This window comes from Gossypium raimondii, chromosome 7, assembly GCF_025698545.1.
Source record: "Gossypium raimondii isolate GPD5lz chromosome 7, ASM2569854v1, whole genome shotgun sequence".
Lineage (NCBI taxonomy): Eukaryota > Viridiplantae > Streptophyta > Magnoliopsida > Malvales > Malvaceae > Gossypium > Gossypium raimondii.
The window spans coordinates 16,299,279-16,321,531 of record NC_068571.1 but is presented as its reverse complement, the minus strand read 5'-3'; the positions used below and the strand labels follow the sequence as shown (position 1 = coordinate 16,321,531).

Sequence of the window (22,253 nt, the reverse complement as noted above, 5' to 3'; positions counted from 1 at the left end):
TTATGCTACCATGAGCGACCGACCCGTCCAACTAGGATCCGCGCGTTTTTGAGGCTAAGGGTCTATTTACCCTTTAAGCCCTTCCGCATTTTTCCCATTTTATAATTTAGTCCCGTTTTGTTAGGTTTATTTTATTTTTAATTTTACCCTAAAATTTTGTTCTGATTTCATTTAAGTCCCTCGAAGTGCTACGTTTTGGTGGATTGGGATATTTTTCACCTCGGTCCCTCTCCTTTCAAGCGCGTCACGGATTAATCTTTTACTTCATTTCATTTCTGATTTTTCCCTGTGGTTTTGTTTTGTTTTCAATTTAGTCCCTTTTTTATTATTATTCAACTAATTATTATTATTATTATTATTATTATTATTATTATTATTATTGTTGTTGTTGTTGTTGTTGTTGTTGTTGTTGTATTTATTATTATTGTCATTTACTTATTTATACTGTTTTTAGATTTGTTATATATATATATATATATATATATATATATATACTTACCTAGATATACATTATTTATGCTCTATACTTTAATATACGCATACACATATTTTATTTTATCTTTTATCTTTTATTATCTTATGTATATAGCTGCACCTCTCTCTATATATATACTTTAATTTTCATATGTACATACTTACATAATTTTTCATGTATAATAATTTCAAAATTGTATACATGCATATATTTTCCATATTTTCATAATTTTATACATATATGTACGTATTTATATATCTTTTGTATTTTTATGATTGTGTTAATTTTGTTCATTTTTTCATATGTCTATTATTGTTTATTTTCTTACTTTAGTTTCATATTATTTGTTATTTTGCCCGTATGATTATTTTTTATTGTTTATTGTTTATATGTTTCATTTTATTTACATTGCATCATTATTGTTATTTTACACCTACTTTTACTCGGATTTATCAAAAACGGAAAATTTTAAAAATGTAAGTAATACTCGGCATTTGGGATCTTCGAGAGAATTGAGCCCTAACGTATTGGGTTCCGATTTTCTTCGTTGAACCTAAATAATCGAGATTACTCTTTTAAAAAATGACAAAAAGCTCGTTATCAAGAATTCAATACGTTGTATCCTAACGCATTGGATGTGACACGTTGTTTTCTCGAGATGAAGATTTTTCGAAATAAATGCAATATTCAATATTTAATATTTTAAGAAATTGTGCCCTAACGTATTGGGTTGCGATTTCTTCATTTGATTTAAACAATTGAATATTCTTTTAAACTTTATTACACGAATTTTTTTTTTCAAACTCAAGTTTTAAACAATATCGGGAATTAAAAAAGGATTGTGTCCTAACTTACTGGTCGTGATCCCTTTTTAAATCCAAGATAATTAAATATCTTTTAAATAAGCATTTTTTATTCGCGTATCGGGAATTCGAGACATTGTGTCTTAGCTTACTAGATATGATTCTCTTTCTCGAATAACATGAAATATCCCCTTTTTCTTGAAAATTTTCAACGTTTTAATAAAATGATCGTATTTTTAAAATTCTCCAAAGTTCTCAATTTTCGACATTAAGAGATTAAGTAATCAACTAGGTACCAATTTTGGGCGTATCGAGGGTGCTAATCCTTCCTCGTACGTAACCGACTCCCGAACCTGTTTTTTCTGAATTTCGTGGATCAAACTTGTTGTTTTAATAAAATCAAACCCTTTATTAAAAACAACCACTTTTCGAGGTGATCCAATCACACCTCATAAAAAAGGATTGGTGGCGACTCCCGTTTCATTTTTCAAAACCCAAGTCGACCCTATTTTCATCCAAAAAATGGTGTCAACAGAATGTATTTCGGATTTTCGATTAAAATTAGAGTTGTCCATGAGTAGGGCTGGACCCTAACAAAATTTTAGGCCCGATTGATAGGCCTTGACCTAACCCAAAAAATGAGCCTAAATTTTTTTCTCAAGCTCAGTCTAGATAAAAAAATGCTAAAACCTGAGCTCGGCCCAGTCGTATTAGTTTTGTTATTTTTTATATAAAATTGTAAAAATATATAATACACCAAATATATTAAAAATATTAAAATAAATGTTTCTCAACAAAATTGAAAATAAATTTAAAAAATTCTTTATCCTTAAGTAACATTAATATAAGTGCAACTTAACAATCAAATACCTCTAAAATAATAACAAAATTAACAACAAAATAGTAGCAACATAATGGTGAAATGGTAGCAAAACAGTGGTAAAAAGTGGGAAAACAACATGATTTTTTTATTGCAAATTAGGATTGAGCCAGGTCAAGCTCGGGTCAAAACTTTACCCGAGGCTTGGCCCATTTCTAAACGGATATTATTTTTTTCTTAAGCCTATTTTTTAAATTTATATTTTTACCCACATCCACCTAAATTTTAAGCGAGCTTTTGAGCCGGACTGGGTCACCGGCCATGAACAACTTTAATTCAAATAAATAAACGGAAGGAACGGAAAGATGGGGACTGATCAAACTCTAGAATTTCTGAGCGTGGCCCGGGCATTCGGCCCATGGACCGTGGCCCAACAAATTGATTAATAATTTTACGAGTTAGTCCATGACTTGAACCAGAAACTGTTTTACTCCATTAGTATATACCAATAACAATAGCAATGGAGTTGGGTTCTGTATCTGCCGCTCACGGTTCCGTTGAGAGTGGGACAATGGCAGGTGTCGGAAAATGCATCCTCGTCACCGGCCCTCCTGTAAGTATTGCGATTGCTATTTCTTTTACTGTTACTGAAAAATAAAAATTAAGAATGAGTTTCCATTTGGCAATCTTGAGAAATTTGAAATGGGATTACTAAATGTGCAGGGTGTGGGTAAAACCACTCTGATTATGAGAATATGCGAGAATCTGAAGCTCTCTAACCCCAACATCATGCTTCAGGGTTTCTACTCTCAAGAGATTAGACAGGGCGGTGAGAGGGTTGGGTTTGAAGTGGTCACCTTGGATGGTCGCAGAGCTCGCCTCGCCAGCTCCACTATTTCCAGCCCGGAATCTCGACAATGGCCTGCTGTTGGGAAATATAAAGTGGATATTGCATCGTTTGAATCATTGGTATTGCCTGAATTGAAGGTAACATAAGCTCTTCTTTCTGGATGCTTTGAGGGTTTTTGTCATTTATGCCCCATACCCAAGAAATTTTATCATCTTTATTACACCAAATTAGAACTGTAATGTGCTACTATTAGTTATAGGGTCTAATCTGTTGGGTTAGGAACTTGGCATTAACTGTTTAAGTTGAGCATGGCATTCTCATTTCATTTGTGTATATAAAGGTTATTGTTGAAGGCTATATTCTGCTATCTGTTAGCAGATCAGAGAAGAAACTGGTCTCTTCATTGTTGATGAAGTTGGTAAAATGGAGTTGTTCAGTTCGTACTTCTTTCCAGCCATTCTAAATATTCTTCAATCCAATATTCCTCTTCTCGCCACTGCCCCCATACCAAAATTTGGCAAAGATATACCTGCAGGTAAAATTTTCTCTAGGGGTTCATATTTTCTTTTGTTAAGAGAATGTAGTGATCGTGCAGATCCTTCTTTTTAATCATGTTCCCATTTGGTTTAATTTGAAACCATGGAAGACCTGGACTATTATTATTCTTTAAAGTATCTCCTAGACTTTGCTTCTGAAATGCAAATCCTTTTGCCCTTTATAACTAAATTTGCTGGGCTGTGTGTGAATTTGTGCAGTTGTAAGGTTGAAGAATCATCCAGGTGCAACCATTTTTACTTTGGATAAAAGCAACAGGGATGCGATGAAAGATAGAATCTACCCTCAGTTGGCAGGTATGCTTCTTAAACCTTAGATACTGGACTAGGCTATAGGTTAAAACTTGTCGAATGATGAATCTGGTTCACCCTACGAGTGATGGATGGTATGTCATGTATTGCACTCCTGGTTTATCTTTGTTCTCACATTTTGTATATGCTTGCAGTGGCTTAAGATATATTTCTCCTATCTGCTGATTTCTTTATATTTTGCGGTTTATCTTTGTTCTCACATTTTGTATATGCTTGCAGTGGGTTAATATATATTTTTCCTATCTGCTGATTTCTTTATGTTTTGCGGTTCCCTATGGTCTCCTAGCTGTATCATAGAATATATTTTCAACCAGCCAACATATTTGATGACAATTTTGTTGTCTGAGAATGTGGCTGTAATGCTTTTCAACACATTTTTAGTTGCTGTGTTCGCCTTGGAAAATTGAAAGGAAACTGAGTAGATATACATTAATGCAAGTTTTAATTGTATGTATGAATTAAGACGAATAAAATGCACCAATAAGAAGGGGGAGTATGCTATATGGTAAACTTATTTGATGGTATGGCTTAACGCTATATGGTAAACTATGGGATTTTTTTTTTCATGCAATCTAACAATCTTTGCATGAATACAAGGAAGAAGTAGAGAAGCATACAAAAATGGTGCCTGCAACTTTCTCAAGTAATCTTGAAGCTTGCTTTCTGCCATTTTAGCCTAAACTGGTATGCATTCTGTCTAGGAAAAATTAGAGTATGTTCTAAAACAATATTATCACAAGTCATCTGTCTAAAATTTCCAGACCAATTTATTTGTGATGCTAGGAAAATGAACTAAAAAGCACTTTTTGTGGTGTTTATCTATCATATAATCAAAGATCTATGGCATGACATATGACTAAAACTTTTTTAAATTTCTTTTTTGATCTTTACTCTTTGGTGCTGTTATTGAAGAAAGTAAATGCGAATTCATGAACTACTTTCAAAGAATAGTTGAAGCCTATGAAGCTGAGTCATGGCCGTACTCATTGTGGCAGACTAACTAAATCAAACACATTCAGGATGCCTGCAGAAAAAACCTGTATTTGTAGTTATACTTTATTCGATCAACAGCACCGGAGTTCTCATCTTGCTGCTCTTTCTTTTATTTTGTTCATTTGATTGATTATGCAGGGTTCATAGTTATCCCAAATAAGTATGGATTAGGCCATGGAAACAATCAAACTTAGGTGTGTCTGCTAGATTCTGGTATTGGGTCTTGAAAACTGGCGTTCAAGCCCAAGTCCAAGCACACAGGCGTTGGTCCACAATTTCATAATATATACGTACAAGCTTCCCAACCCCAACAGCATTTTTTTTTCGGAAATTGAAACTTGATTAATACGTAAAACTTTCACCATCAAAGAAACAAAAGTTATAACGGCCTAATACAAAAGAACGTTGGTCCAAAAGTAATACATATATCACAGGAAACCAGAGGCTGATCGTAGCGGAGGCCTCAAAATTTTGATTACACCTCTCAAATATTTGGAAAATTTCATTTCTCTTGAAGCTTTTAAAAAATTTCAAGTGGATGCCTATACGTTATTTCTTTTTTGAAAATTTTACTTAAAAGTTTTTAAAATTTTTGGAAATTCTCATTAATTTCTCAGAAGTTTTAAAATTTTAATTAGATCCCTTAATATTTTTAAAAATATTTTCATTTTAAAATTTTTATTAAGCTCTCCAAAATTTAATCATATAAATTGCAAGTAAAGTCATATCGAAAGTATATCTCCGGAGAAAAACACTGGATTAAATGCAAATATCACACACGTAAGGTGCATCGTTGGATTAATCTTTTACAAATTGATGTGTTGAATCTAACAATGACAATCTTGTTCTTCCGAGTGAAACTAACAGAGTTGATAAAATCTTGAATCAAACATATGTAGATGAACTTGGAAAGTTGGAAAAAAAAACACCAACTCATCACCCACCCAGAAAACTTCTAATCCCAGCAACATATACCATAATAATGTACCATTTTCCAACCAAAAACACTTGTAGCCCGCCGCCATGGGTTGAATAAGCAATGTTTGGCCAAAGCCGTTGGTCCCCCAACCCACAAGTTGCTCTCATCAATGCTATAATAGAAATAGAGGCACATTTTTATCATCTCATTAGATTATGATGGGCATAGGGCATAGGGCTGACAGACGCTCTGTGCATCATCAGAGAAGGGTCCGAGTTGCTTTTTCACTACAAAACTGCCCCCACAACTTTCATTCCATCGCCTTCCTGAGTTGTAAGCTTTATGCGTGTACTTTTTTCCTTTTCTTTTTTGTGGACGCTTTTCACATATAACTTCCCACAAACAAACTCACACTTCATTCTCCATTTCCAATATCCTTACTGAATTTAGGCTTATATGTGAGAAAAAAAATCTCAAGAAAATGCAAAAATTTAATCAAGTACCATCCAATTAAAAATTTTTCGTTAATTAAAATGATTAATTAATTTTTTCCGTTAATAATTTTGTTAAAATAAAGGAGCAATTATATGGTGGCACGTGATAGCTTTTGGTTTAATATAATATTTTTCTATAAAATTAAAAAAATTAAAAATAAATATATTAAAAGAATATGAAAATTGATATAAACTTAAAATTCTAAAACATAAAAATCTAATAAATTATAAAATTATAAATTAGTAAAATATATTTAAAATTTTATAAAATCGTATTAAAATTCTATAAAAATCATAAAAATTATAAAAAGTATTTAAAGTATTAAAATTAATATAAATTTATAAAAATTATAAAAAAAATCATAAAAACTTAAACTGGACTGAATTAGTCAGTTGGACTGATTAGACTAAAATCATCAAGGGTATTGATCCGAAGAAAGCCATTAGACCGGTTGACCTAGGAACCTAACGCTTAAACTGATTTTTTTTAATTTTTAATGTTTTATTCAATTAAACTGGTAAATTAGTTATTTAATTGGTTCAACCACTTGTTCGGTTTTGAAAACATTGGTTAGAATATTTCATTCTGACATATCTTAATAGTTGGATAATGAAATTTTGGTTTAATAACAATATTTTAAAAAGTAAAAAATCGGTTCAACTAAACCACCTGATTCTCAAGTCAATTGGTTTAATGTCATTCTCCGAACCATACCCTTGTCAATTTTAGTCTAATCGGTCCATTTCAAGTTTTAATGATTTTTTTGTAATTTTTATAAATTTATATAATTTTTAGAAGAGATGATTTGATTGAGAATTTGAGTTTTGGATGATGAAGAAGGACGTGAGTAATTAATTATATATTATAGGAAATCAAGGATTGTATGATTTTAGGTAGCCGAAAGACAGATTTATTTCCTTACACCTTTGATACATCAAAGGATGGTATTGTTGTGGTTAAAATTCACCTACTCACAAATAGGCACAATCTTGTTGAATCAAATCACGCACTGATGCCTTGACCAACCACACTGCTATTTACTAAGGGCTAGTTTGGATGGGCGGTGTGTTTACCTCGGTGAGGTTAAAAACAGCAGTGGCGGTGAGATTAGTTACTGTAGCAGTGAGATTAGAAACAATGGTGGAGTGTGTGTTTGGATTCAAACGCAGCTGTAGCGGTGAGATGAAAATAAAAAATGACTATTAAGGACATCAGATTAGAATTGATATATAATAGAAGTTTTTTAAATTATTTTACTTTTTAAAAATTATTAAAATATGTGAATTTATAAATTCATTTAATAAAATATTAAAATGTATCTTCCAATATTTTAATGAATTATATAATTAATTTAAATTATTTATTAGATAAAATGATAATTATTTTTAATTTTTTATAGTTAAATATTTTTTTATAACAATGGTAAATATTAGAAACTGTGTTTTATTCCCAAATCTGAAAACAAATAAGATTGGGAAAGAAATTAGTTTAACATTTAAGAATAAAATGGTAAAATAATAAATTAAAGTATGAGTATTATTGTCTTCTAAAAATGTCTACTGCCCCAACTACACTTAACTGGAGCTTTTACCACCAGTCAGCTTAAGACTGTCCAGTGCAGCAAAAACTCCTCACTATGCTGGAAGCCAACTCATCCAAACAGATAATGCTGTAGCTGTGGTGCAGTGAAGTTAATAATAAAGGAGAAAAAATTCAACGCACTGTAGTGTGTTGGCATCCAAAGGAGCCCTAAAATATTTTCCCATAAACTCCCATGATTTCTCAAGTCAGAAGAAATAATGGTCAAAGTCAGAAAAAGGGAGCTCACCTGCACATGATGATGATGAAGAAATGCATATTAACCATGAATGACTATACAATAAAATAGGGGAAATTATACTGTTAGTTACTCAATTATTAATAATTATTTTTCTCATCCAATTATCAAAAGTTATAAAATGGTCACCCAATTATGAAAGCTTACAAAATGGTTATCTAATTATTCAAATTTGTCATTTTGGTAGGAAACTTTTAAAATTGGCATAATAGTAACTTTAACCTCAACATTTATACATTGTGTCAATTTAGTCTTCTAAAAATCTAACCTCAACATTTACACATTGTGTGATTTAGTTTTTTTTCAGTTTTACTTTTCTTTGTGATCCTTTCACTTAAAAAGCTAAAAATATAAATTTATTAGCTAAATTTGATTAAAATATACAAAAATATGGAAACACCCAAAAATACAATATAATAATTTTAATCTTTTCTCATTCTTTTAAAATAAACCCTCAATACCGCAAAGAAAAGCAACAAAAGAAATCAAAATACACAATGTGTAAATGTTGAGAGTTAAATTTTTAAAATCAAGAGTAAATTGACATAATTTATAAATATTGAGGATTAAAATTACTATTATGTTAATTTTAAAAGTTACCATTAGAAAAATGACGAAATTAAATAGTTGAAGAACTATTTTATAACTTTTCATAATTGAATAAAAAAATTATTAATAGTTGGTGAATGCTGATGTAGTTTATCCAATAAAATAAAACAAACCCTCTTCCCCACAGAATTGAACTATTGAATCTAAAAATGAAAAAAAGGAGCCGCACAAAATCTGGACAAAAATATTATATGTTTAATGTGCACTGCAGTGCCAGAGAATGAGTTACTCAGTCGCTTACAAAATGGTGCCAATTGGAGTAATAACATAACATCACATATATGAACAACTGTTGGGGACTGCAAAATCTGATTTGATTGAAGTCTACTCTATTTCTTGTCTGATTCTTATTCATACTTATATGCTTGTCTATAATATATTTTGAATGAATCAATATATGTAAATATTATTCGTACTTTGCTTTGCTACCATTATTATCATTCAAGCTTTCTTTAATTTAATTCTAAGATGATGATGGAGTTTGCATCTAATTCATTGAAAATGACCATCTTTGGAACACCATGTTTTCTTAATGCTGGAAAAGGAAAAGGAAGCTTCATATTTGTTTTTGTTGTTGAGAGGATATATAGTTTAGCCATTTGGAATATCATTTTGTTCTGTGGGAGTGATTATGACTTGCGGAAAAATAAATGAATGATGTGATAGGCAATGGTCCCTCACTCACCATTTACAAATTAAACCAAATCCCTTCCAAGTTCCAACTATTAATCTTCTGGTTATTCTTGGATAACTTTTTAAGTTTTACCCAAATTTAGAATCTTTTCCCTGAAGTTTATATTTATTTATTCATTCATTCACTTGAGAGACTTCCTTCCTATTGGTAACTAAAAAGGCACAACTTTTTCCTGTATCATTTATAATTAATAAATTATTATTAAGCCATGAGCCTTTTTCATCATACAGATCTTAGCTTAGAGTTCCCACTTTTATTCAATTCTATATGTCTGTGTAGCTTTCCTGTTCATTATCATCTGCATCTTTAAACCGACACCATGTCCATGATAATGTCTCTTTTATATTTCTCCAGTTCTTCCTTAGCATTCAGCAACCTTTCTTCATTTGTTGGCTCTCTCATTCTTCATTTTTCTCTCTAAAACAAAGGGTATGTTTTCTTTTTTGTTATTATTTCTGTTTCTTTTGCTTCAGATGCTTCTAAAGTCAATAAAAAATTGGAAGCTTGGAATGAATTGAAAACCCTGTTCCAGTTTTAGCTTTATGGGGTCTTAAACAATTGGCAAAGCTTAAAATTTTGGAAGTTTTCAACCTTTGTTTTCCTTGTTTGATTGAGTTAACTATTCTTTTAACAGAGCATTGAGTCTAAAAATTATCAACTTCCTATATTCTCCAACTCAAAAAGAAAGAAAAAAAAAGATTCTTTTTTGAATTTCGGTGTTTCTGTTGCTTAGATCATCATAATCGTTTATGTTAAACTAGACTTTATTACAGGATGGATATTGATTGGCTTGGAAAACTTGGGATATTCTTTTAAAACTTGAAAATTGAAGAAAATTTCCATATGGTGCTGTCAGCACAATTTCAGATAAATTGTACTCATTCCTCTTACCCGTTTTCTTTCAGTTCCTTTACTTCTCATCCTTTTGCTTTTGATTTTTTGCTGTACAACTTTCCCACACGGATTTGGGAGTTGTCTATGATTTGATTCCTGCACATTTCATTCACTCAGTTCCCATTTTGCATGTTTGTGAAATTGCTACAATGAATAAGTTGGATAAGAGTTTCAAAAAGGGTTTAAATTCACTTGCTTTTAAACATAATCGAGGAAACTCACACTACTTGACGTCTAAAGCGTTTGCATAAGGTTTTAAGGTGCACATCAACAGTGATCTACTGATGAAGTAAATAGTGGTGTTGAAAGTGCAAAGTTTGATTAGAATCACAATATATTCTAAAAAATGCAGCTTAGGAGGAGCCAAAAGTTTTCCCAGTTGGAGTTTTGCACCTTGAAGCACTTATAACCCTTCTATTGCTTGTTTTTGTTCACTTTTATAATCCAATAGAAGCTCATCTCTGTAATAACTAATTTCAATGTATGATGTCAACAATGCCGATTGTGTCTCTTATCTTACAACGTACAGCTTTATTTGTTTGTCAGTGCCTGTGAAGATATCTGGACACTGAAGTCTTATGTTGATCAAAAGTATATTTGGTTCAGTGAAAAACAGAATACTTTTCAATGCTCATTGTAAAGCAAAAAGAAGAGGCCATGCTGAGGCCTTAGTCAGTTCATCGTATTGGTGATATGCATTTTGTTCCTTAGAATAAGATAATCAAATATGTTGTTTCATTTGTGGCTTTACAGGAGATAAAGGCAAGCGTGTGGTTTTCTTAAGCGTAAGGAGAAGACTGATTTTTGGAGTGATAAAAAGTAGATTCTCTGTTAACAAAATGATTTGGTAGATCCAGTGGCTGCATGGGAGGCATATTTCATCTTTTTGATTTCCATCAAGACAGCATGGCCAGAAAAATACTTGCAAAAACGAAAAATGTTGATGGTAAGTGTAATTATTATTTCTTATTGCTTTTTCTATGAAGTAATACAGTAATGTGGTTGATTTGCTACTATGCAGGTCTGGAAGCTCCGCGAAATAGCATGGAGCTGAAATTAGACACTTCTCAAAGCTACTATTCTGCGGGAGATCTGCCAGTAATTTTTTCCTTGATTTCTATAGAGTATAGCTTTTTTATTGGTTCTTTTTTACATTTGAGACTATGTTCTTTGTGTTGCATGACTGTGGTCTGGGTTGTCCTAAGAGTGGATTGTCAAGGAGTTAACTTTTTAACATTTATACGGAATCTCAGGGCTCTTATCAAGTGGAAGAAGACTGGGCAGCAAGAAACTTTTATCAAACTGAGGCTTCAATGAAGAATTTGATATGTGAGGAGATGTCCAAACAATCTAACACCGGACAGAATGCACCCAGTATTGTTGCCAAATTGATGGGGATAGATCCGTTGCCAGTAGATACAAAATCTGTAGTTCAACCAGTTGTGAAAAAGAGTGATGACCAGCGAGTCAAGTTTTCTGGAAGGGAGAAATGTGTCAAGGGATCTAACTTGAATTACTCAAAGCAAAGGGAAGTTGACTCTATTTACGGTAAAAGAGTTAGAGATGCTGAGAGATGGAACACCGACCATAGGTATGGAAAGCCTAGGCCTCGTGAACATCCTCAGGAGGAAGAATTGCAAAAGTTTAAGAAAGAATTTGAGGCATGGCAAGTGGCCAGGCTTAGGGAATGTTCAAAGTTAGTTGATGTTGGAAGCATTTTTACACATAAACTTGCTCAAGAGAAACTGAACATGGAAAAGATGGCACTTTATGATGATTCAGTACAAGCAATGCATGAAAAGCCTCTGGAATCCAAGAGGTTTGCAATAAAAGAAAGTGGTTTGCATCATCGCAGGCATAAATCAGAACTCTTTACAGCTGAGAAAAATGAATCAAGAAGACGAAGCATGAACAAGGATTTTCGGTTACCTTCCATGATAGATCATAATGGGAAACTAGATGCTATTCCTACAAGAATAGTGATCTTGAAGCCTGGTCCTGATAGTATTAGTGACCATGAAGAATCATGTACCTCTTCCTCTGGCACTTTCCAGGAGAGAACTAGTATGGAGGATTTTCTTGAGGAGGTTAGGGAACGACTTAAATTGGAACTACAAGGTAAATGCCTCAATATAAAAAAGAGTTCTGTGATCAGAGGAAGTGGAACTGAGACACCTTTCAGTGAAAAGCCATCATCTGATCCAAAACAGATTGCTAAGCATATAGCAAATCAGGTCAGAGAAAACGTCAGTAGGGATATTGGAAGGAATTTATTTCGATCAGAATCAACAAGATCATATAGAAGTGAAGTTCAGTTCAATGGACCAGGTTCTCCTGAGTTCATTAGCAAAGATACAAGAAGATTATTGTCAGAGAGACTAAGGAATGTGCATAAGCAAGAAACTCCGTTTGATGTACCAATAGTCGTCTCCACTACACCTGCTTTTGATAATGGAAGGGACAGGCTGGGAAGAATGCAATATATGTCAAAGTCTGGAATTGAGCAGAGCTACCGGGAAAGTGTTAAACATGGACAAGAAATCCAAACCAGTTCTTTCAGGCAATATATGTCAAAGTCTGGAAATGAGCAGAGCTACCGGGAAAGTGTTAAACATGGACAAGAAATGCAAACCAGTTCTTTCAGGCATGGGGATGATATTGATGTACCAATAGTCGTCTCCACTACATCCACTTTTGATAATGGAAGGGACAGGCTGGGAAGAATGCAGTATATGTCAAAGTCTGGAAATGAGCAGAGCTACCAGGAAATTGTTAAACATGGACAAGAAATGCAAACCAGTTCTTTCAGGCATGGAGATGATGTTGGGCTTCTAAACAGGGAACTGTCCCCAAGAAATCTCATTAGGTCCTTGTCAGCCCCCGTCTCAGGAACATCATTCAGGAAGTTGCTTTTAGAGGATTGCCATATATTAACAGGTGCGCAGATCAGGAGGAAGCATGAAGGCAATGAAAATGCATCAGTAGACATTAGAAGAAGGAAGAAAGAGAAGTTCAACTTGAAAGAAAAAGTTTCCAATATTAAATATAGTTTAACGCTTAGACGGAGGCTATTTGGCAAGAAGTTTCAATCGGTGGTGGGGTCATATAATGCCAATAGTGATCTTGCAAAAGATGTCTTCAGTGGACCAACAGTTATTATGAACATTGGCGAGAGGCATGTAAGAGCACTTATTCTTGTTTATAAATTAAGAGAATCTTTAGATAAACTTTCCATTTCTGATGGTTTATGTTGTGGTCTTAGGAGAATTCTACGGAGGTGCCTCCTAGCCCAGCATCTTTTTGCAGCAGCACGCATGAAGAATTTTGGAGGGAGGTGGATTATCTCAGCCCAATATCAACACCAGATGTGACTTTGGGAGAAGATAATGTTGTACCGCAGGTTTTCAATGAGACCAGTTCTAATTTGAATGGTATGCAACTTTCCCTTTCATACATAAAGCATGTAATCGTAGTAATGTGATCATGCTATATACTATGGAGTATGCATAGCTTTCTTTATTAATCTTCCTTGTCTGTGTCAACAATCATATCCTTAGTTTCAAGAGTCAACAGCATTGCTCTCATTTCCTTTGGGATTATTGGCAAAATTTACTAGTATTTTTGGCCAAATTGTAACTTGGCTTGGGCAGAAACCATCTTAATAAATTTCTAATCTACTCATCTATTTTGCACATGAAAGTTCAACAGTTAAAAGATGTAAATAACTGTATAAAAGCATTTTCACCTGTAGGGGAAACAACTATATTTGATGCATAAAGTGATACCATGTTTGTCTCTGTTATATTATAGTATACATGTACATGTACAATGTTGCTACTGTCTGCATAACGACCAACTATTTGTTGGCACTTGATGTTATTGCAACTTAGTTTTTCAAATCCTTATATGACAGTCTTTTTATTATAGGTCATCAATCAGAGCAGGGGAGGCAACTGAATGAACTAGAGTCTGATGGAGCAGACCACATAACAGTTGAACAGGAACCTATTGAATCTGAAATGGTGAATTTAGAGGACCATACCCGAGGATACATAAGAGATCTGCTCGTTGCTTCTGGTTTGTACGATGGATCATACGATAAATCCTTATCTAGGTGGGATCCATTAGCAAAGCCTATCGGCAACTCTATCTTTGAACAAGTAGAAGAATATCATAGCAAATTGATCAAGGAAAATGATAAGAAGGTAGATCACAAAGTATTACTTGATTTGTCAAATGAAGCACTTTCAACCATACTTGGGCCACCAGTGACCATGTGTAGGTTCAGGAGAAAGCTTCTTGGTTCCTCCATATTGACACCTCCACATGGAAGGAAGTTAATAAATTCTGTGTGGGAAATTGTCCATATTAATTTACATCCTCCAAATGATAGATCCAACTACTCGGTTGATCATATGGTGGCCAGAGATCTAGGATCCACCCCTTGGGCCGGCTTGATGGACGACGAAACTAATGTTTTGGGAAGAGAGGTGGAATGGCACATTGTTGGAGATCTGGTTGAGGAAATTGTGAAGGACATGCATTCATGAGTGTTATAGGCAGCATGTTAGATGTAACTAGGGAGACAGAAAGATGGTGTGCATATACATATAGAGAGAGGTAATTATTGATGGGAGATTTTGACTATCCATGTACATATTATTTGCAGAGTTTGTGAGATAGAGAGAGGTTAAGTTGATGAGGTTTATACATAATAAAATTTTCTTTATAAAATGTATTTGTTATTTATTTGGGATTTTTTGCTCTAATCTTATTCTCTGATGTTTGTAACCGCAAAATAATAATAACAACAATAGTAAATGCATATTTGTGGCTGTTGATCCAGTTGTTTAATACTTGCTCAACTCTGGTCCCAAGTGAGTTATTTTCATCATACAATGTTTTGGTGTATATTATGAATTGAATTTTTATATTTGATTTATTAATTAAGGATATTCATCATATTTGATAATTTCAATAGGTGCATGTGTGAGTTTGTGACTTTCGTATAAAAAATTATATTATGATCCATTACATATGTCACCTTTTATATATTTTAAAAGATTTTAATTAATATCATGCCTTCGTTGCCATCATTTCAATTCTCTTTAATGGCATTTTATCCTTAATTATCTTAATTTCTTTCGTTAATTGATTAAATAAACATGTTTTAATCCTGTTTCAAACTTTTTCAAAAAATAAATAAATTTCAGTATTCTTTTTACACTTAATTGGGTATTTGAACTTTCAAAATGCATCAAAAAAGCCCTCAAACCTTTTTTTAAAAAATCCCATTAAACCCTTGCCTTTTTTTGGCACTCAATTGGGTACTTGAAATGTTAAAATGCATAAAAAATACCCTTTAACAGTAACTTTAACAGTTGACCGTTAAAGTTAACTGCCCCTAATTCTTTTCAGTTAAAGCCACATGTGGTAAAAAATTATAAAAAATAAAAATAAATAAAAGTTATAAAAATTATTAAATTTTAATAAAAATATTAAAAATTAGAAAAAAATTATAAAAATCGTAAAAATATTAAAAATTATAAAATTGTATTAATATCATAAAAAAAAATTTATAAAATGCATCAAAATACCCTTTAACAATTAACTTTAACCGTTGACCGTAAAAGTTAACCACCCCTAATTTTTTTTCCAGTTAAAGCTGATGCGAAAATCCCGGATCTAGTCACAAGAGAAACACAAATTAGAAATAAAACGAGAATAAATAAAATTAGTTAAATAATAATAATAATAATAAAAGGATAGATTTGCCTTATGGAACCCTTGGTTAACTTGTAACCAAAAACGCCAATGATTGAGTGGCTCCCTACGAAACCCCTAGAAGAAGAACCTCTAGAAACACCGATGAACGGGAAAGAAATTTGAATATTTGTAACTCCGAAATACCCTCGAAAGTAACAAACTCCAAACTAAATAGCAAGAGAAGAATCACTCTACTCTAAAAAATTTGCCTCACACAAATTTGGAAGAAAACAAAAACTCTCTTTTTATTCCCCCTCCAATGTGTAGAAAGCAAGCCTATTTATAGGCAAATTACAAGAGTAATTGAATCCTAATAAAACTCTTTCAAGAATAATTGAATCCTAATAAAAACTCTTTAAAATTATCTAAGAAAATAAATAAATAATAACCTAACCAATAAAATTACTTAACTCATAAGTGATGTGTCCCAACCAATGAGAATTAAGTAAATAATAATAATAATAAGATACATAAAAGATTAATCCACCAATTCATGGGCTTTCACTATTCCAAGATTGGTCCAGTGAATTGCATTCCCGTATTTGTCAACGTCACGAACATGATGACTTAAATTTGTAGCAACAAAGTTTTGGACAAAAGCATTCATCTTTGATTTTAATTGTCGTGCTTTGCTTCGAGTGATTGGACCACTAGGAAAAACAACCCCTTGAGTGTCACCTCCTTGGCTCGTATCATTCTCCCCCTTTTCAAGAAGATTCGTCCTCGAATCTGAACCTACATCAAATTCAAAAGGAGAAAGATCAGAAACATTGAAAGTAGCACTAACACTATACTCACCAGGAAGATCAATGCGATAAGCATTGTCATTTATTTTCTCGAGTACTTGGAATGGTCCATCCCCTCGTGCATCAAGTTTATTCTTTCTCTTAGAAGGAAATCGTTCCTTCATCATATGTACCTATACCCAATCTCCAGGTTCAAACAAGACTTGCTTTCGCCCTTTATTAACTCGATGTGCATTGGACTCATTCTTTTTCCCAATGGCTTTACGAGCCTTCTCATGGATCTCTTTCACTAAATCAGCTTTCCTTTCACCATCTAAATTAGCAATCTCATTCAAAGGTAAAGGATGCAAATCTAAAACAGTAAGTGGATTAAAGCCATATACAATCTCAAAAGGAGTAAAACCTGTGGAAGAATGAACAGAACGATTATAAGCAAACTCAACATAGGGTATCCATTCTTCCCAAGATTTAACATTCTTACCTATTATAACTCTAAGCAAAGATCCCAAAACTCGATTTACCACCTTGGTTTGACCATCAGTTTGAGGGTGGCATGTAGTACAGTAAAGTAGTTTAGTACCTAACTTACCCCATAACACCTTCCAAAAGTGACTAAGAAATTTTGCATCTCTATCGGAAACGATAGTCCTTGGGATTCCATGTAATCTCACAACTTCACGGAAAAATAGATCTGCAACATGGGTTGCATCATCAGTCTTATGGCATGGAATGAAATGAGCCATTTTAGAAAATCGATCCACAACCACAAAGATGCTATCTCGTCCACGCTTTGTCCTTGGTAAACCTATTACAAAATCCATTGAAATGTCAGTCCAAGGTGAACTAGGAGCAGGAAGAGGAGTATATAGACCATGAGGCATCACAGTGGATTTAGCTTGTTTACAAGTAATGCAAGTAGAGAAAATTTTCTGAACAAGTTTTCGCATGTTAGGCCAATAAAAATGCTCATGTAAAACATCATAAGTCTTAGTGACTCCAAAATGACCCATAAGACCACCACTATGAGCCTCTTGAACCAACAATTCTCGCATTGAACACTTTGGTAAGCATAGTATATTATTTCAAAAATGATAGCCATCATGCTTATAAAATTTGTGAAATGCACCATGTTCACATGCGTCATAAATGCTTGCAAAATCAGAATCAGTGGCATATAAATCTTTGAGATACTCAAAACCTAATAACTTAGTATGCAAAGTACTAAGTAAAGTGTACCTCCTTGATAGAGCATCAGCCACAATATTATCTTTACCTTTATTATACCTTATAACATAAGGAAAAGATTCAATGAATTCAACCCACCTCGCATGTCGCTTGTTCAACTTACCTTGTCCCTTTAAGTGCTTAAGTGATTCATGGTCAGTGTGAATCACAAACTCCTTTGGTAAAAGGTAATGTTGCCAAACTTCTAATGCCCTTACCAAGGCATACAACTCTTTATCATAGGTCGAATAGTTTAAATGTGTTCCACCAAGTTTCTCACTAAAGTAGGCTAGTGGTTTACTATCTTGCATGAGGACGACACCTATACCTACACCAGAAGCATCACATTCAATCTCAAAGGTCTTTTCAAAATTAGGTAAAACAAGAATAGGAGCATTACACAACTTATCTTTAAGTTCATTAAGTGCAGTCAAAGGCGAAGCAATTGTGGAAAAGTTACGAACAAACCTGCGGTAGAAACCGGCTAACCCAAGGAAAGACCTTACCTCAGAAACAGTTTTAGGGATAGGCCAATCTTTAATTGCCTTTACATTCTCCTCATCCACATAGATTCCTGTAGAACTTATCACAAAACCCAAAAAAACAAGCTTATCCATACAAAAGGTGCATTTTTCAAGATTAGCAAAGAGTCGTTCATGCCTTAACATATCCAATACTAATTTAACATGCCCAACATGATCATTCAAAGTTTTGCTATAAATCAGTATGTCATCAAAATACACAACGACAAATTTTCCTAAAAAAGGTCTAAGTATGAGGTTTATTAATCTCATGAATGTGCTAGGAGCATTAGTTAAGCCAAATGACATGACTAACCACTCATACAGGCCATACTTAGTCTTAAAAGCAATTTTCCATTCATCACCTTGTTTCATTCTTATTTGATGGTAACCACTTTTTAAGTCAATTTTAGAGAAAATGCATGCACCATTAAGCTCATCCAACATATCATCTAATCGAGGAATTGGATATCGATACTTTACCGTGATCTTGTTGACAGCACGACAATCAACACACATTCTCCAAGAATTATCTTTTTTTGGGACGAGAAGTACAGGGACCGCACAAGGGCTTAGACTCTCACGAATCAACCCTTTCTCTAAGAGATCTTCAACTTGCCTTTGTAACTCCTTAGTTTCTTCAGGATTGCTTCGATAGACTGGTCTATTCGGAATACTCGAACCATTGATGGTCAATCCCTCGTAAAGGAGGTAATCCCTTAGGCATTTCAGAAGGAAATACATCCTCAAAATCCTGCAAAAGATCAGCAAAATAACTAGGCAAATGTGTATTAGGGTTAGTCAAAACAAAGTTTTCCCTAAACCTAATAATTACAAATGTTTGTTTTGTACAAAGAGCAAATTTGATATCTCGAAACCTAGCGAATAAACTCACTTTCTCATCTCGTGACTTGTGTGTGTAATCACTCACCAATGTTGGGCCTTTAAGTTGGCTTTTAACACTAAGGGCCTCTTTACTCTCAGCCTTTTTCAATGATTTTACCTCACTTCCCTTACCCATCTCACTAGAAAGTTTGAGTTGATCATTGTAGACTTCTTGAGGGGGAAGTGGAGCCAAAGTAAACTTCTTTCCAAGGAACACAAAGGTATATTGGTTAAGGAAACCATCATGATTTACTCGTCGATCAAACTGCCATGGCCGTCCAAGTAATATGTGCCTAGCTTGCATTGGAACAACATCACACAAAACTTTATCAGAGTATCTACCAATGGAAAATGAAACTAAGCATTGTTTAGATACTTTTACCTCCCCACTATCATTCAGCCATTGCAAGCGGTATGGCCTTGGATACTTCACACAAGGTAGGCCAAGTTTCTCAACAAGGGAAGAACTTACCACATTAGTGCAACTTCCACTATCGATGATCAATGAACTAGGTTGTCCACTAATCAAACATCTCGTGTGGAAAATGTTATCTCTTTGTTCGCGCCCTTTCTATTTAAACTGGACATTTAAAGCCCTTCGAGCAACACGTGCTTTCTCACCATACTCCAAGTATTCTTCATACTCATCATGAGTATGCACATCATCAGCATCTTCCAAAGGAGGCATCTCATCTTCGTTATCAGACTCAAAATCAACCTCACCATCTTCTCGAATCACCAATGACTTTTTATTAGGGTATTCTCGAGCATAGTGACCCCTTCCTTGGCATTTGAAGTAGGTAATATCTTTTGGCTGCTTAATGACACTAGGAGAAGTAGAAGAAGAAGATGGAGCTCGATTAGTAGAAGTAGAACCTTTAAGTGAATTAGACATACCTCTATCTTTGGGGTAAGTTCTAGGCTCATTTGGCTTAAACTGTGCATCTCTCCCATTCCACAATCTATCATCTTGTTTTTGTCAATTTCCTCTCCAAGCAGGATTAGAAACTAAACTAACACCCCTCGTTGTCCCTTTCTTTCGTAATTGCTTTTCAACGGTGAGTGCAGTTTGAAGCATCTCTTCAACATCCATGTAGTGTTGTAACTCAGCTCAATTTGCAATCTCAGGCTTTAGGTCGGCAAGGAATCTAGCCATAGTCACCTCAGCCTCTTCAACAAGATTGGCTCTAATCTGAATAGTCTCCATCTCTTTGTAGTAGTCATCCACAGATCTATCTCCTTGAACAAGATGTTGGAGTCTTTGATGGAGTTCTCGATAATAGTATGGTGGAACAAACCGTTTTCGCAAGATGTGCTTCATTTCAACCCAAGTAGTAACAGGTTGCTCTCTATAAAGAATCCTGCTTTTACATAATTGATTCCACCATGTTAGTGCATAATTAATGAACTCAGTGACATCGTATGTTACCTTTTTCTCATCAGAGTAATTGTAACAAGCAAAGACTGCTTCCATCTTTTCCTCCTAATCAATGTAAGCATCATGATCATTCTTCCCTGAGAAAGAAGGAAATTTTGGTTTGGGGGTGTCATTGTTTCGTTCCAACCTTTCTCTAGGTACATACTCGGACTCAAAGTCATCATCAAAAACATGGTCCTCCCTTCATTTAAAAGTTTGATCTCGCGAATTTGATCGGCTTATAAAGGCTTCGTTCAACTTCTTGTAATTATCGGTAGTGTATCTCTCTTGAGTTGTAAGTTTTGTATCAAGATACACCCTTTGCTCTTGTAACATCTGGGTCATGCGATGTTCGAATTGAGTTTGCAACTTTTTCATCTCTTTTTGTAACAACTCGACCAAAGGATCGTTCTCTCTTTTTTGGTCATCCTCTTCATTTTACTAGTTTGGGATCTAGTGAGCAGATGGTATCGTGAAAGATCAAACAAACAGAACAAGAAAGAAAAATAATAATAACCTCACTCGTTAGCTCTTAAAAGAATAACTCTCGAATGATTCAAAACTTGTAAATATGTTTGGAGAGGGTTACTAATCAAGATCAAATAACGGAGGTGCAAACTTCAAAGAGACAATGAAGACCCTAATTACTCTAAGAGGCCAATAAACTTGACGAGGCAATTTGTAATGGAGGCTACACGGATGAAGGAATTGTGCGTGCCTTTAATATCTGCTAACACAAGAAGAAACAAAGTGTTAGAAAGCGTAAGAGAAACAAAAAAAACGTAGACCTGCAACGATCCCTAACTCTAGAGTCAAAGAAAAGCTTTAATAAGAAGAACACTTAAGAAAACTCTACCCAATTTAAAAAAAAAATCGGAAACGTTTGGTGTCTTAAGATTTTCAAAAATTGAAGCTTTAATTATACTTGAGTCAAGAAAAGAAGAAGGAAAAGAAATTCAATTTTGGGAAAAATAAAATAAAAAGAATAACAATAATAGGAAAAGAAGAAACCTACGTAACTTTTTTTTTGCGGTTTTTTTGCGCTTTTTGCTTTTTTTTAAAGAATAAGAGAAAAAAAATCGACGAAACCGATGAGAAGTGTTTTTGGTATTTTAACTCATTTCGGATATGATTTTAGCTTCAAAAATAACATCGAATGGCCTAAAACTGATACCAACTGATGCGGAAATCTCGGATCTAGACACAAGAGAAACACAAATTAGAAATAAAACGAGAATAAATAAAATTAGTTAAATAATAATAATAAAAGGATAGATTTGCCCTATGGAACCCTTGGTTAACTTGTAACCAAAAACGCCAATGATTGAGCGGCTCCCTACGAAACCCCTAGAAGAAGAACCTCTAGAAACACCGATGAACGGGAAAGAAATTTGAATATTTGTAACTCCGAAATACCCTCAAAAGTAACAAACTCCAAA

General features: G+C 33.8%; 2 protein-coding genes across 10 annotated transcripts; both read left to right on the top strand.

The window, feature by feature from the left end:
• The first annotated feature begins 2,551 nt into the window (after positions 1 to 2,551).
• LOC105800632 (uncharacterized) lies at positions 2,552 to 5,138 on the top strand. 9 transcript variants are annotated; one of them, XM_052633158.1, is made up of 6 exons: positions 2,552 to 2,711; positions 2,822 to 3,085; positions 3,324 to 3,483; positions 3,704 to 3,799; positions 4,416 to 4,498; positions 4,946 to 5,138. In XM_052633158.1, exons 1-5 carry the CDS (start codon positions 2,619 to 2,621, stop codon positions 4,487 to 4,489), a joined length of 687 nt encoding a protein of 228 aa, XP_052489118.1. In that variant the 5' UTR covers positions 2,552 to 2,618; the 3' UTR covers positions 4,490 to 4,498; positions 4,946 to 5,138. The 9 variants fall into 9 exon arrangements, with proteins under 9 accessions (XP_052489118.1, XP_052489122.1, XP_052489119.1 ...); XM_052633162.1 differs by having other exon boundaries at positions 4,412 to 4,498; XM_052633159.1 differs by lacking the exon at positions 4,946 to 5,138 and adding an exon at positions 4,731 to 4,899.
• A 4,436-nt stretch (positions 5,139 to 9,574) lies between these two features.
• LOC105800601 (uncharacterized) lies at positions 9,575 to 15,109 on the top strand. Its single transcript, XM_012631818.2, has 6 exons — positions 9,575 to 9,790; positions 11,009 to 11,201; positions 11,277 to 11,353; positions 11,509 to 13,434; positions 13,518 to 13,686; positions 14,183 to 15,109. Exons 2-6 carry the CDS (start codon positions 11,120 to 11,122, stop codon positions 14,803 to 14,805), a joined length of 2,877 nt encoding a protein of 958 aa, XP_012487272.1. The 5' UTR covers positions 9,575 to 9,790; positions 11,009 to 11,119; the 3' UTR covers positions 14,806 to 15,109.
• Positions 15,110 to 22,253: the final 7,144 nt, after the last annotated feature.

Excerpts from the sequence above, each read along its gene's own strand:
- LOC105800632 (XM_052633155.1), top strand. The coding sequence starts at position 2,619 with ATGGAGTTGGGTTCTGTATCTGCCGCTCACGGTTCCGTTGAGAGTGGG. Across the intron at positions 3,484-3,703 it reads TGGCAAAGATATACCTGCAG|TTGTAAGGTTGAAGAATCAT; the intron begins GTAAAATTTTCT and ends GAATTTGTGCAG. Across the intron at positions 3,800-4,726 it reads AATCTACCCTCAGTTGGCAG|AAAGTAAATGCGAATTCATG; the intron begins GTATGCTTCTTA and ends CTGTTATTGAAG.
- LOC105800601 (XM_012631818.2), top strand. The coding sequence starts at position 11,120 with ATGGGAGGCATATTTCATCTTTTTGATTTCCATCAAGACAGCATGGCC. Across the intron at positions 13,435-13,517 it reads TGAACATTGGCGAGAGGCAT|GAGAATTCTACGGAGGTGCC; the intron begins GTAAGAGCACTT and ends TTGTGGTCTTAG. Across the intron at positions 13,687-14,182 it reads GACCAGTTCTAATTTGAATG|GTCATCAATCAGAGCAGGGG; the intron begins GTATGCAACTTT and ends TTTTTATTATAG.